At 48.0% G+C, this 13,740-nt stretch overlaps 1 protein-coding gene and 1 long non-coding RNA gene across 2 annotated transcripts; one reads left to right on the top strand and one right to left on the bottom strand.

Annotated features, from left to right (window-relative positions):
• Window positions 1–2,695: 2,695 nt before the first annotated feature.
• Window positions 2,696–4,706, bottom strand: FOXL2 (forkhead box L2). The gene has a single exon (XM_082222552.1). It carries the CDS (start codon window positions 4,514–4,516, stop codon window positions 3,263–3,265), a length of 1,254 nt encoding a protein of 417 aa, XP_082078678.1. The 5' UTR covers window positions 4,517–4,706; the 3' UTR covers window positions 2,696–3,262.
• Window positions 4,707–4,938: 232 nt separating this feature from the next.
• Window positions 4,939–12,937, top strand: LOC309532752. Its single transcript, XR_014220007.1, has 3 exons — window positions 4,939–5,155; window positions 8,831–8,925; window positions 10,944–12,937. It is a non-coding gene; the product is annotated as an uncharacterized lncRNA (long non-coding RNA).
• Window positions 12,938–13,740: the final 803 nt, after the last annotated feature.

The raw sequence follows: 13,740 nt of genomic DNA, 5'->3' as shown, positions 1-13,740 counted from the left end.
GACTTCTCCCGCCCGCCTCTGATCTCTATCATCTGTGCCTTCCATGATATCGGCAAGCCGCAATTCTGCATGCATCCCTGTTCTCTTGTGAACAAAAATGTGTAAGGAAACTCATACCACTACGCATAAAAAAGTCTTTAAAGCGCCACGGGCATCTTCTTCAACGCACAAAGACGCCAGAATGGAAAGAACATTAAAAGCGTGCAAGCAAACCATCACCCCAAGCAAGGAACGCCGGGTTTAAGCTACTTGATTAGAGTTTACAATAAAAGTTTGATGAGACCTGGCTCCAAATACGCTCTTTCTACTTTACCTTTACTCTACCTTTTTTTTAACTCTCTTTCTAAAGCCAGCCTCGCCAGGTAATGTGCTTCTGCAGCCATAAGTCCTGAGGAGAGCACCCTGTTGCTTTCATTGGGATACAGATCTCCCAGTGAACACCGCTAGCATTGGACTGTTGGCCAGCGCTCATAATAAGCACAATGGTTTAGCGGTAAATTCCGCCGCAATCAATGGGACTTACCTTCTGACCAAACGTGGTCGAGAAGGCCAGGCTGTTAGGTACCGCAGCCCCTAAAACGCATTGACTTGGAGATAAATCCCAGTGATTTCAGCAGAACTTACCTGGAAGGAAGCATCACTGATACTCCAAATAAAGGTGCTTAAGATAACCAGCTGTGGTTATTATCATTATTTTTCAAAACAAGTAAGCCTTAACACAATTGAAGCGTGCCCAACAGAAAGTAAATTATTTCCATTGTATTTTCAGGTGACCAAAAACCGGGGCGAGCAGAGGCGGGAGAAGCCTTTTAGAGGACTGTATTTTAAAGTCTTTCTTTCCCCGGATTATGTCGTTTTTTAACGATTGGAGTGGGTGGGGGAGCGTTGCGGGGAGAAGGAATAATCTAACCAGCGACTGAGGGCCTGACAATTCTACACACGACCATAAAAACCTTCCAAATGCTGTTAGCAGCCGTTCCACCAAAATCCACACGTTCATTACCAAAGCGTCACTTTTTAAGGTGTGTCAGAAAGAGGATAAGCCAATTAAATTATTAAATATTTGACAAAAGGAAAATCAAACTCTAGTAAAAGAGAACAAAACCACATTTTATTGGAGACTATACAATGCTACGATATACAATAAAAGTGCTAGGTTATTCTAGAAAAGTTGGTCCCGGGGTGGCAGAATACCAAATATCTATTTGTTTACACAGACACTGAGGAAATCATTAATACCTGCCCCCTCCCCCAATTAAAAACACATTTTTTTCCCTACATTAGCTCTCCCAGGGTTTAGGATTGCAACTCTGTTCGAAAAAGAAGATGATAAGAATCTAACGGAGATTCGTCTGGGTCAAAAAATATTTAAAAATCACTCTTAACATCCATTGAAAAATAAAAATAAAAATATAACAATTGCATTTGGAAAAATAGTCTCCATTATTATTACTATTAACAATAATTTCGGGAAACAGTCTTGTTTTGTCCGAATAATTATAGTCTAGTATAAAATTACTCTATCTTGAGAGAACGCTTTCTATTAAAAAAAATACATATACATATACACCTATTGTTCCCACAACTCTTCTCAAATCTCCTCCGCGTTTCAACAATCAAATCAACATGGCTACTAGATACTGTATAAAAGGCTGTTCTTGCTCAAATACAGTCTCCAAATAAGTACTACTTTGGATAGAAACATAAATCTTTGAAGAAGTGCAATATTCCCCTTAGGAAATTATAATAAAAATAATCTGTTATCACCGTGAATGAGATCAGACTGGCAAAGAGTTAGTGCCTTACACTTGTTTAATTCTGCATCAGCAGAATTTCAAAATACAGGGATCACCCCCAAGGCAGTTTTTCAAAGGAGTTTTTCCTCAGCTTTAATTTGAACGTTTGGACCCCGATCCTAAATTCATTCCCTAGGAATTGAACCGGTTTTCCTCGCTCATCCCCAAATATATTTTTGGAGCTAAATCTTGTTGAAACTGTTTTGGGCCGAACTACCCGACCAAGTGTATCCGAGGTGTGAATTAAACTGACAAGGAACAACTGCTGAGTCTTTGGCACCTCTAAAAATACACTTGGAATTAAATTAAATTCCAAGTATGCAGTGTGCGTGATTTGGGTTTTTCTTCATCCTTTCAAATGAATTTTCATCCGCAGTGCTATGCTTAAAATAGCCACCTCACCTGGGAAAATAGTCTAATAAAATTATTCGATTTATGGTTGGCAGATGCCATCAAATGCAATCCTATCTCATTATCATTAATCAGATGGCTGTGAATTGCAAAGTTATTCGTGCTTAAACCCTGCCGCTGTTAAAGGGATGTAAACGCTGGAGCATATTGTTAAATTAATTTATTTCAATGGGGTTTTCTCTGCCTTCTCCATTTGCTGGACGGCTGAAGCCCCATCTTAACTTTAATAGGATGTACTTCGCAATAAACCTAGCTGACTTTTTCTGGCTAGCGCCAGGAATTCTGCAAAAAAGACAAAAACAAAAAACGGAATTATTTTTCAGTGCTTTTGTTCAACCCGGCGGCAGAGCAGCTTATTGCTTCGGCACGTTCCCTCCCTAACTCGACAGACCTCTTCTAGTTTAAAATTCTGTCCCTAACCCACTAAGCGCTTTCCCCTCTTCTATTTTTCTCTCCCCCCCCAAAAAAATAAAAATAAAAATCCCCCACTTTCGCTCTCTTTAAACTCCCCGCGAAAACAATGAGACCAATACCTCGACCATATAGAGATTTACGTACCAGTGAGCAACACGTCTAACCAACAACACTTCTAACCAAACAGTGCTTATGATGGGGATATTAATTTCAAGGAAATGCAAAAAAGAAAAACAAAAGGCAAATACTGTTCGGCCACCTTGATGTGCGCGCGCTAACCCTAAAACCCAGTGGAAAAAAGAAACGCAGAACCAAAGGACCCACGGAGCTCCTGCAGCAATGAGGATGGGCGTGGAAGTCCTCTGAACTTACGCTGCCTTCGCGGAGAGGATCTGTATGATTTCAGGCACACAGGACTTGGGCGAAGGGAGGTTGGCGCGCGCGCGGTTCTCGTTTTGGCACTCAAAGTCACTGTCCCATTTCAGCAGCGGGTGGGGGGGGGGGAAGGGGGAATTACAAGAGGGAGAGGGAGAGAAATCCAACATGATGCTGATGATGAAGGGGATGGCGAGGGCGAGGGCACTTCTTCTTCTTCTTCTCCTGCCTGCGGTGTCTCTCTCCCGGACGGGCCCTCCGCTCGCTCAGATGTCTATCCGGGAGTGCAAGGCGCTGTGCTTGCTCTCGTGGTCCCAGTAGGAGCAGTGCATCATGGCCAGCTCCGGCGGCTGGCGCCCGGCGCACGCGAACTGCAAGCCCGCCGGCCCGTTGGGCGAGCCCTGCGGAGAGCCGCTCCCTGCCGTGGCGGCCGCCGCAGCAGCCGCCGCCGCCGCCGCCACGGCCGCCGCTCCGAGCTGCTGGGCCGCCGCGGCCGCGTGGTGGTGGTGCTGGTGGTGGTGGTGCGGGTGGTGGTGGTGCGCGTGGTGCGCGTGGTGCGGGTGGTGCGCGTGGTGGTGGTGGTGGCCCCCCATGCCGTTGTACGAGTTCACCATGGCCGGCAGGCGGGAGTAAGGCCCGTAGGCCGAGGCGGCGGCGGCGCCTCCAGGCCCGGCCGCCAGGCCTACTCCCTTGACGCCGCCGACGGGGCTGAGGGGACCGCCGCCTCCCGCCCCCGAGCCGCCTCCTCCGCCGCTCCCGGCGCCCGAGCCGCCCGCTCCCTCCGACATGGTGCAGGCGGCGTAGGCTCCCGCCTGAGGCGCCTGAGGCGGCGGCGGCGGCGGAGGCGCGGGCTGCGCCAGGGACCAAGAGGCGGCCGCCGCCGCGTTGAGGAAAGGCGCCTGCAGGTACTTGGCGGGCGGCGCCGTGAGGTAACCGTAGCCGGCCGCCTCGGCCGCGGCGCCGAAGAGGCTCTTGCCCGGCTGGAAGTGGCCGGCGGGCGGGCGGAACGGCCTCTTCATGCGGCGGCGGCGGCGGTAGTTGCCCTTCTCGAACATGTCCTCGCAGGCCGGGTCGAGCGTCCAGTAGTTGCCTTTGCGCTCCCCGCCGCCCTCTCGCGGCACCTTGATGAAGCACTCGTTGAGGCTCAGGTTGTGGCGGATGCTGTTCTGCCAGCCCTTCTTGTTCTTCTCGTAGAAGGGGAACTTGCCGATGATGTACTGGTAGATGCCCGACAGCGTCAGGCGCTTCTCGGCGCTCTCGCGGATGGCCATGGCGATCAGCGCCACGTACGAGTAAGGGGGCTTCTGAGACGGGTCGCCCTTCTCCGCAGGCGCAGCCGAGGCGGACGCCGATCCCGCCGGGGAAGCCTTGGCAGGGGCAGCCGGGCTCAGCTCGCTCTTGGCAGCCGCCGACTCGCCGCCCAGGCAGGGCTCCTTGATGGCCTGGTGCTGCTGCTGCTGCTGCAGGAGAGACACGGCGTCCTCGGGCCCCGCGGGGTCTGGGTAGCCGGTGGCCATCATGGCACCACCTGCGGCTGCTGCGATGGCTGCGCCCCTCGGAGGCGCCTTCTTCTTCTCTTGCGGATCCCGAAGGAGGCTCCCCTCGATCTCTCAGGGCGATCTGCTGGGAGCGCCTGTCCCGCCTGCCTGCTTTAAGTCCTGCCTGAGTCTGGTGGGCTTTTTGGTTCTCTCTGTCCCCCACCCACTTCTCCTCCTCTCCTCCTCCTCCTCCTCCTCTACGCTTCTGTCTCCCTTGCAAGAGGCAGCCTCTGATCAGCGGGCTCAGATATCCACTCAACTTCTGGACGAGCTCTCCTCTGATTTGTATGGGCTCCGGCGAGTTCCGCTTTCGTCAGGATCCCTTTTCTCCCATCGCGCACCCCCCCCCCGTCTCTCTCTCTCTCTCTCTCACTGTGCCACCCCCTCCCCCGCCCGTCCCACAAGCCTGGGAGCCAGCTGGGCACGGGCGAGTTCATGGCGAAGTCAAACCGCGCAAGTCCACCCCAGCGAGGAATCCGCAGGCTGGAGCCCCCTGGGGGTCCCAGAGCAGAGGGAAGGGCGGGGGTGGGAAGAGGCGAGGGCAAGAATCCACGGCAGGAGAAAAAGAAAGAAGCTGCGTCTCTCGCGACTCCTGCACGAGGCAGCTTAGGAGCAAAACAAGTGAGGAGAAGGTGGGGGGGGGGGTTGTGTGGGGGAAAACGTTTCTCTTTTTTCCACGCTGCAAAGAGACTGCAAATTTGCAAGGGCGATCTGCCGACTGGTGAGGTGGGGGCTCCTCAGTGAGCCGGGATGGACGGCTGGCTGGGGGCCGCTGACGGAAGCCACCATCTCAGGGGTGTCCCGTGAGGTTGCTCTGGAAAACGTAGGCTGGGAACGCGAGGCAGTTTGAAGGATCTCGGCTTGGAAAGGTGACAACGTCTTGCTCCAACGCCTGCTTTCCAAAGAAGTGTCGCTGTTATTGTCACCTTGTTTGAGAGTACAAAGTTGCACGCCCTGCTCATATATTTTAAGGAAGCTAATACACAGAAGGGGTGTCACAATCCTCTCCCTCTCTTTCTGCCTATCTATCTTGTCCATCTAGAGACAGAACGAGCCGCGTGATTTCTACTTAGATTCGAGTTCGGGCGCCCTTCCCACTTGACACATCAAAATATAAATATCCCACGCATATTGGGGCTCTGTCCTTGCAACCTTTTAGTTCACCTTAGGCGTGCACAAAAGCAAACAAGCCCTCTAACAGCTCGCTTCGCTGCCGGCTCCGGACAAGATGTTTTTCAAAAACATGTCATTCAGGTATCACTTGTTTGTTTCTAGATTTCAGAGACATCCTCCAGGTCTGAGGGGGGGGGGGAGGCAGCGAGACAAATAAATAAATCAGCGAATGAATGAGGAGGGTGGGGAGCTGGGGGAAAGGAAGAGCTCGAGGAGGCTGCTGTTTCCCCGGGTTAATTGGTGCCTAGGAAAGGGCCTCCTCCTCGAGCTTTCCTTCAGATGCTCCAGTGCCTTCGGGCAAATCCCACGCACAGGCCGGCCTTGAAGCCTCGATCTCTGCGAGGCCTTGGACCGAAGCCTAGCAACCGAGTTAGCTACCGGGCCTTCGATTTTCTGATGTTTCTCCAATAGAGATGGTTCACTTCCACGTTCCCGTGACCTGTAAACAACTGGCTGCTCATCTTGTTCTCAACAGCCACGGGCCTGTGAGGATCCTTTTACTGTCCTTCTTTGCCATTCATTTCGTATGGCCACTTGGGACCATCAGGTCTTGCATTTCCGCTTCGAATGTACATAATTTCATTCATTCTGGGCAGGACAGTCCTGGCCAGAAGAGAAAGGGGCTCTGTCAACGCAGTTCTTGCGCACTCTGTAATTTTCTCTCCTGGAAAGGGCTCTTGTGACTCTGTTCAGCCATTCAGCTGCGGGGCTTTGTAGAGATTTTAACCTTGGGTGTGTAGGCCCTTGAATCAGGGTAACTTGCCCGCCATGGTTTATGTAGCCTGTTCGGAAATTATGCACGCTTGATTCTGGGGAGTGACGCATAGAGCTAAATACAATGGGAAATATCACCACGCTGGTTCTGCCCCCGTATATAATATTTGTAAAAGAAGAAGAAAAACCCATTGGTGTCAATGGATCTCAACAGGCACCTAAAGGATCTCTTTCTGTGTGTGTGTGTGTGTGTGTGTGTAATTTATGATTATCTTATTGCGTTCACACAACTGGATTTCTTTGTAACTGTACCTGATGCTTTTTTTTAAAAAAAAAATGGAATGTTTGACAATTAGTTTCTAATAAATGCACATGGCAATAGTTCCGTTCCCTTTGTCGGAATCAATAAAATCAGGTTTATTTGATATCTTCCTGATTTAAAATGCTAAAGACTGAGGTGACCAAATTGTGGCAGGTCACTAACAGTCCCAAACGCATTTACCTCCAAATTTCATCATTTTCACTAAAACTTTCTTTCCAAGTTAAGTGTGACTGTTTCTCGCAGCTTAAAAAGTCACATGTTAAAATATATGCTTTTTCCTATTGGACGCGTAAAAAAATCAAACAAGTTTTACGACTTGTTCAGCCATCGAAAAAGAAAAAAAAGAAGCTTACTTAGAAGGAAGCCCAAATGTATTTAATGGGATTTACTTCCAATTAAGTAGGCTTAGGACTGAAACATTGAAACAGGAGTCTCCTAAGAGCATATTGTTTGTACAATGTATCTCCCAACAGCAACTGCAGAAAGTGCTGCTCTCTTTTCCGTTAAGACCTGTATCTTTGTATACTTACATACGCTGATAAGACTATTACAGCCTAGAAGCAAAATAAAGCCAAAAGTTCTTTTGAACAGAATGAGACTGTCGGTAAAGATCAGGAAGCCCCTGAGTCAATGTTTCAACTAAGACGAGGTACATAAAAGGACAGAAGTATTTTTTTTAAAAGCGCATTATTTTTGGTTTGCAACCGAGGTGCTCAGGATCTATCTTCGTGTGCTTCTAATGGAGTGCATATTTCTATTGGAGTCATCTCTGTTGGAATCCCTTCTGTTGCTTTTCTGGAGCTTGGGTGTTTAAAGTGAGCTCTCGGATTTAGATCAGCCCCTTCCTGAAATCTTAAGCCCAGAGAAGCTGGCGGGGAAACCTCTTTCGCACGTAGGACGCCAAGCACGCACCCAAACGCTCTGTGGATCCAAATAAGCTGCGAGGCTCTGCCGTCCTGTGCGCATTTACTGGGAAGTAAGCACCGCCGACTCAAGCGGGTCTGATTCCCGAGGGCCAGCAGGGCTGCCCTGGAGCAAACCGGCCCGAGGGTTTTGCAACAGCCTGGCTTCCCTTTTGCTAAGCAAGCGGGCAGTCCCTGCCTCTGGATCCGACGGGGCCAGCTCCTGGCCCCCCGACGGAAACCGAGCGCTCGGCCGCCTGCTGGGATTCAGAGCCGCGGCTGCTCTTTCTTTCGGAGGCCGGTGGCGTGAGCTAGTGAGGGCCAGTTCCTTCCCCCTGACCACCCAGGCTGGCCGGGGCTGCTTCCCCCACCCCGCCCCGCTCGCAGGCATTTCCTTCCGCAGGTGTAGCGGCAGCATTGTGCTGTGTGTCATCACCTCCGCTAGACTGCAGAGCCCTCCCTTCCCAAGCCTGGAAAGGCGGCGGCGGCGGCGGCAACAGAGGCAAGCGCGCTCGGCCAAAGGGTGGCTTTCTGGGGAGTCTCTCCTTTCTGGGGAGTCTCTCTTTCTCTCTCCTCACACGCTTCAGTGGGATCTGACAGGAAATCAGAAACTCAGGAGGAGGAGGGCTGAAATGGCGAAGAAGGTGAGGGGACAGCCGTGGGTGTCTCTGCCCAGCGCGCAGGGCTGACACGGAATGACTGGCGGGGGTCACTGTTTCGCTCAAGGGAAATCTTTCCTTGCTCCCTCTCCTCTTCCTGCACACTGGCAGCCAGCCCCTGCTTGGCAAGCCTTCCTCAGAATATTGATATTATTATTATTTTAAAAAATAATGGTAGGATCCATCCAGCTTAGCTTTTCCAGAAGCAATCTAGTTGTTTATGGAATAGGTTGGATCCGAAGGAAGTGACAGCGCATGTCTACTCAGGAGCAAGCCCCGCTGAAGCCAACTAGACTTACTCCCAGGTCAGGGCGCAGCAAGGTCTGCAGCTGAACTCGAGACTCCAGTGGCGTAGCGTGGGGGGTGCAGGGGGGGGGGCCGGCCGCACCGGGCGCAACATCTGGGGGTTAGGGTTAGGGGCGCAAATCCACGGGTTAGGGGGGGCAAATTACGGTACTTGCCTTGCCCCGGGTGCTGACAACCCACGCTACGCCACTGCTCCAGACTGACAAGACTTTCTCCGCAGGTTTCTTGGGGAACTAAGCGCCGCTTCCAGTACAATCTATTGAGCATGCCTACTGAAGAGTAAGCCACACTGAGGTCAATAGGACTTACTCCCAGGTAAGCTTATCTAGGTTGGTACCTAATTTGCTCTGGCTCCATCCAGCCTGTAAATATTAAGCGTCCAGGGATCGAGATGTTATTTCCCTGGCATTGACTTCGAGGTCACTCTTATCAGGGCTAAGGGATAACTGTATACATCAGCAGGTTTAGCATCTTCCGCAGATAAAGAAATAAATTTCTTGAAGGGGTGATTTGTGAAACCTCTCTCTTTGAACGGGAGGGTTTCACCTCCCACCTCGCAAAAAAGGAAAAGGGGTACAATCAGTTTTTTTTTTCTTATAGATGCCCTTAGATTCTTAAGGATGCCACTGTTTCATCCCTTTTTCTCCCCAAACTCAGGGGGTAAAACGTCATGCAATTAGAAAGGACGTGCAATGCACAGAGGCGAAGGTATATCTGCGTTCAGCCAAAGTGGATTCTGGTTCACAAGGTCCAGTTCTAAAATTCATAAGCAATCGGGAGTGGAGCTGAATTCCTGCAGAAAAGGCTGCGCACGCTGCAACTCACATGGCAGTTTAACAGCGAGTAAGTTCCAATGACAGCAAGTTCCATTGAAGAGGGTCCAACTGAGCAAGCACGGTCAGGATCGCATTGCCAGGCACAAGTTTGTATCTGGATCTGAACCTGGAACTACTGAAGCCCACACGGAGGATTTAGTCTTGGCATCTCCATGAGATTACGACCTGCTTTCTATCCAAATTAAACCAACGCACCGGGACAGTGGCATAGCGTGGGGGGTGCAGGGGGGCCCGGCCGCACCGGGCGCAACATCTGGGGGTTAGGGTTAGGGGGCGCAAATCCACGGGTTAGGGGGCGCAAATTACTTGCCTTGCCCCGGGTGCTGACAACCCACGCTACGCCACTGCACCGGGATCCGAGATATAACTGGATCTAGATCCAGTCGGTTGAAATTCAACATATTCAGGGCTAAGTAGAGCGACAGGTTTAGCGGGGTTTGAAATGTAAACTTGGAGAGAAATCATAATCACATGAATATCAAAAGGACACGCATAACAAGACTTCAGCACCTGAAATACTCCGGCTGCCGATACTACGGTTTATTGGCAATCGGGATAATCTCAAGAAGGGATAAATCTAGGGCACAGATTATAGGTTTTCCAGGGGATCATATCTTTCTTTTGTCTAAACGACAGGATTCCTATTCCCCGAAAAATAGGTTCTGTCGCAATAAACCGGGCTTTACTTCTAAGTAAACCGTTTAGGATTCGGGTTAAACTTGGAAGTAAGGCCCTTACGGCGTTTTCTTCAAAGTCACAGTTTAGGATCGAGGTCGCCGTGGCGCAGTCTCCATCCCCGCTGAAAGGAATAGCCAGTCTTCCACGGGTGAATCCTTTTCTGCGCTTAAGAAGGAAGGGCAGATGAACGAAAATCATGCTGAGTTGCTCTGTTAGCTGTAGAAAGCTGGAAAACCATATTGCCTAGATGCTCCCGGGCAATTCAGGAAGTAGCCAAAGGGGAAAAATCACATTCATTTCATTTTAATGACCCCGGCTCAGGAAATATTAATTGCTTTCAATCACACAGATTGACTCAGGGTGATGAGTAAAATGGTTGGCTTGCATCAGGGTATTCACAGAAACAATATTTTGAAAGGGAAGAAAACCACGGAATACAAAGCATAATAATGATAATGGTGATTATGATGTTTTCATTGTGTGTGTTTTTAACCCAAATATCACAACAGTTCTTTTCTTTTTCTTTTTTTAAAAAATGGTGCTCATTTATTGCCTTGCTTCTGTTGACTAGAAATTCAACAATTTCTAGGCCCCACTGAATGCAGTGGGTTTTACCTCCGAGTAAATACGCGATGGTTCCCTCTGTTTAAGTAGCACTGGTCTCAGAAAGAGAGAGAGTTAAGCGCACAATTAATTCTTCAATTGACAGCAATGGAAAATACGACTAACTTCGGCTGAATCTTATGTCAGGGTTGCAAGGTGGTGCGCGCGTTTTAAATAAGATACTGGGGATATAATCTTTTGTTCTTGTTCTTGCAGACAAGACTCAAGAAATGCAAGGCAAAGTGAAGCGGCTACAATACCAAAAGCGTGAAGGATCCTGAAAACCTATTAAGATCAATTCCTTATTGAACGGAGGCTATTGCCCTTAAAAAAAAAACCAAACCGTTTCCAGGGGTGGCTTCGAGGATAACCAGCGAATTTGGATCATTCAGATTAAATTTCTCACACATTGACGGCTAAGGCACAATGGAAGTTCTTTACCATATCTCATTTCTTTCATCTCATGTTTTTGTTAAAAGATGGCATGGCGGGTTAAATGACAGAAAACACGGACATAGTAGAAATTACCGAAAAGAACAAGCCCGCTTTGAACATCCTCAAAATTCTTCGACAGGTAAAGAAATGAAATCTTATGATGGTAATGAATTCACCTTGTGGGGAAATCAATGATTTTTATAAACTCATTTTAAACAATTCTTTTAATTTATGAAGGCTAAGACACTGAGAGTATAACAAACAGATCGTCGACACCACTGTAACGTAATCTATATCTGAATTCAGAGGGTGCAACGACAGCAACTAGCTTCGCCATTGGATCAAATAATATTTCAACCTGAGCCAAGAAGTCCCATCTTTTCCGCACTTGAACGTTTGAGTTTGTGGTTAAAGTTAGCCAGTCTTTCCCGGGCTTACCAACTCTTGCCTGGTAAGGCGAAATATACCAGAACAAAACTCAGCAGGGAACTATTCCTTTACATTTAAATTCTTTGCTTTATTTGTTCTTTAAAAAATATTTTTTTTCTTTTAAAAATACATGCCAATCAGAGCCGACGGGTGTCTTTGTTTCATATCATCATTATCACCTGAACAGTTTCGATTCTAGGCTGAAAGAAACGTATATATCTTTCTTTTTTTCAAACCTTTTAATGCTGGTGGATGTTGCAGCTATGCCGCCCTCCCGCCCTAAACGGACGATCAGCTAGGGTAGCCGGTTCCTCTCTCTCTATTCCACGTAAAGGTTATTCTGACTCCAACGGAATAAATATGAAGGGAAGTACAGAGGTCGCTTCCCCGAAACCTACAGAGCTCTCTTCACAATGGCCCGCTTCCCCAAAGCCTCTTTTGTTTAATTTTCGGAAGCTCCTACCGAAGCCATTTGTCTCGTCCTCAAGCGGCCCGACTCGAAGAAAAACAGAATACTTCAATTTCAACTTTTGCCAGGCACACACAAGCGTGTAAACATACTTCTTCTTTTTTTTCCTTTTGGAGAGAGGCTGTGAAAGGGCGGCTACAAATTACACAACACAAGATCCTCTTGGAAAATTTCAAAAGAGGTGGGTGGGAAGAAGAAGAAGAAGTTGGCTGTGGGGTAACTAGATCTCTTCCCCTTCCCCCACCCCGCTCCACCCTTCACCAAGGGAAACGTGTTTGCGGATCCCTCGATCACCTACTTCTCGCTTGCCACTTTCCGGCCTGGTTTCATGCAACTTGTCAATTTCACACCAATTCCGAGGGAGGAGAGGAACCCTGCCCTTCTGAAGCCCTCGTTCCCTACCTCAATCTGTTAAGAATGAACCGAGCCTTGCACAGATTGACCCCCAGCAAGATGAAACGGCGGAGAATGTGATCTCCTTCGTTCCCAAGAAGAAAAGCCGTGGGGTTGCTGTTTGGAGGTACCTACCTCCTCCCCTGCCCTATTTCCTATTTTCAGCAGGCTTTGCGGCATCAACAGTTTCAAGAATTGATTTATCTTGAAACAGTCTTTGCAGAAGTCGGTCTCTCCCACCCGCCCCTTATAAAGTCGCCCTGCTTTATTTAAAGATCCTGGATTATTTGTTCCAATAACAACTGGGGAAAGAAACAGGCATACACATAAACATGGCATTTTAGGCACTGTTCTTTCCTCTAAAAGTAAGGAGACCAAAGGAAATAAAGTGTGGGAAATGGAATGGAAAGCTTTTCTTGAAGGAGGGATTTTGCATCAGGTTCAGATTGGTTTTTCACAAGATGAATAATAATAATAATAATAATAATAATAATAATAATAATAAGTTTATTATTTATACCCACACTTTTAGGGTTCTACTAAAGAGACTAAGCTTGATTATAACCCACATATATGCACATACATTTATGTATGCATTACATGCAAAACAATACATTGTACATGTTGGGGGGGGGCAGGCAGTATATGCATATAGAAGTATAGGCGGAGCATTGCAAAGACAGATCCATAAATAGGAACACCAAAAAGGAATATGCGGCCACACTGAAAATGGTATTTTGAGTGTTCAAATTGAGTTACTGACATGCAAATTATGCTCAGGCCTCAGATGAGTAATTTAACTGAGGATTTTCAATGTGTGCATTTATTTAATCAACCAGGCATCTAATCAGCCAAAATCAACAATCACTTGAGACGCTTGCATGTTATGTGCATCTAGGTGCATCTAGGTGTCATTATTACCTACCTAAACAGGCCTCCCAAACAGATAATGATACAACCTTATTTATGCAAATTGCCTGAAGGAATGGTTTTCTTTTTGTTCTTTTGTTAGTAAACAAAAATGATAGAAATGGAAAAGCTGTTTATTTGAAAATCCTTTTCAGAATATAGTATTTGTTTGATTAACTGCAGTTCTGTAGTACACCTATGATACTGTGTGAGTTTCTTCATATGTGTCTACACACATACCATAAAATCACACAGTAGAAAGAAATCCAGTCACCCAGTCCTGACTACAGAACAGGACTATGCAATCCTATGCAGTCTATGCAATCCAAACTTACAACATGCCATGAACAAAGAACAGGGGCATCTCAGAAAGATGCT

The sequence above is a fragment of the Podarcis vaucheri genome (assembly GCF_965113315.1).
Source record: "Podarcis vaucheri genome assembly, chromosome: 5".
NCBI lineage: Eukaryota > Metazoa > Chordata > Lepidosauria > Squamata > Lacertidae > Podarcis > Podarcis vaucheri.
Note: the sequence above shows the minus strand (reverse complement) of the source record. Positions and strands in the feature narration are given on the sequence as shown.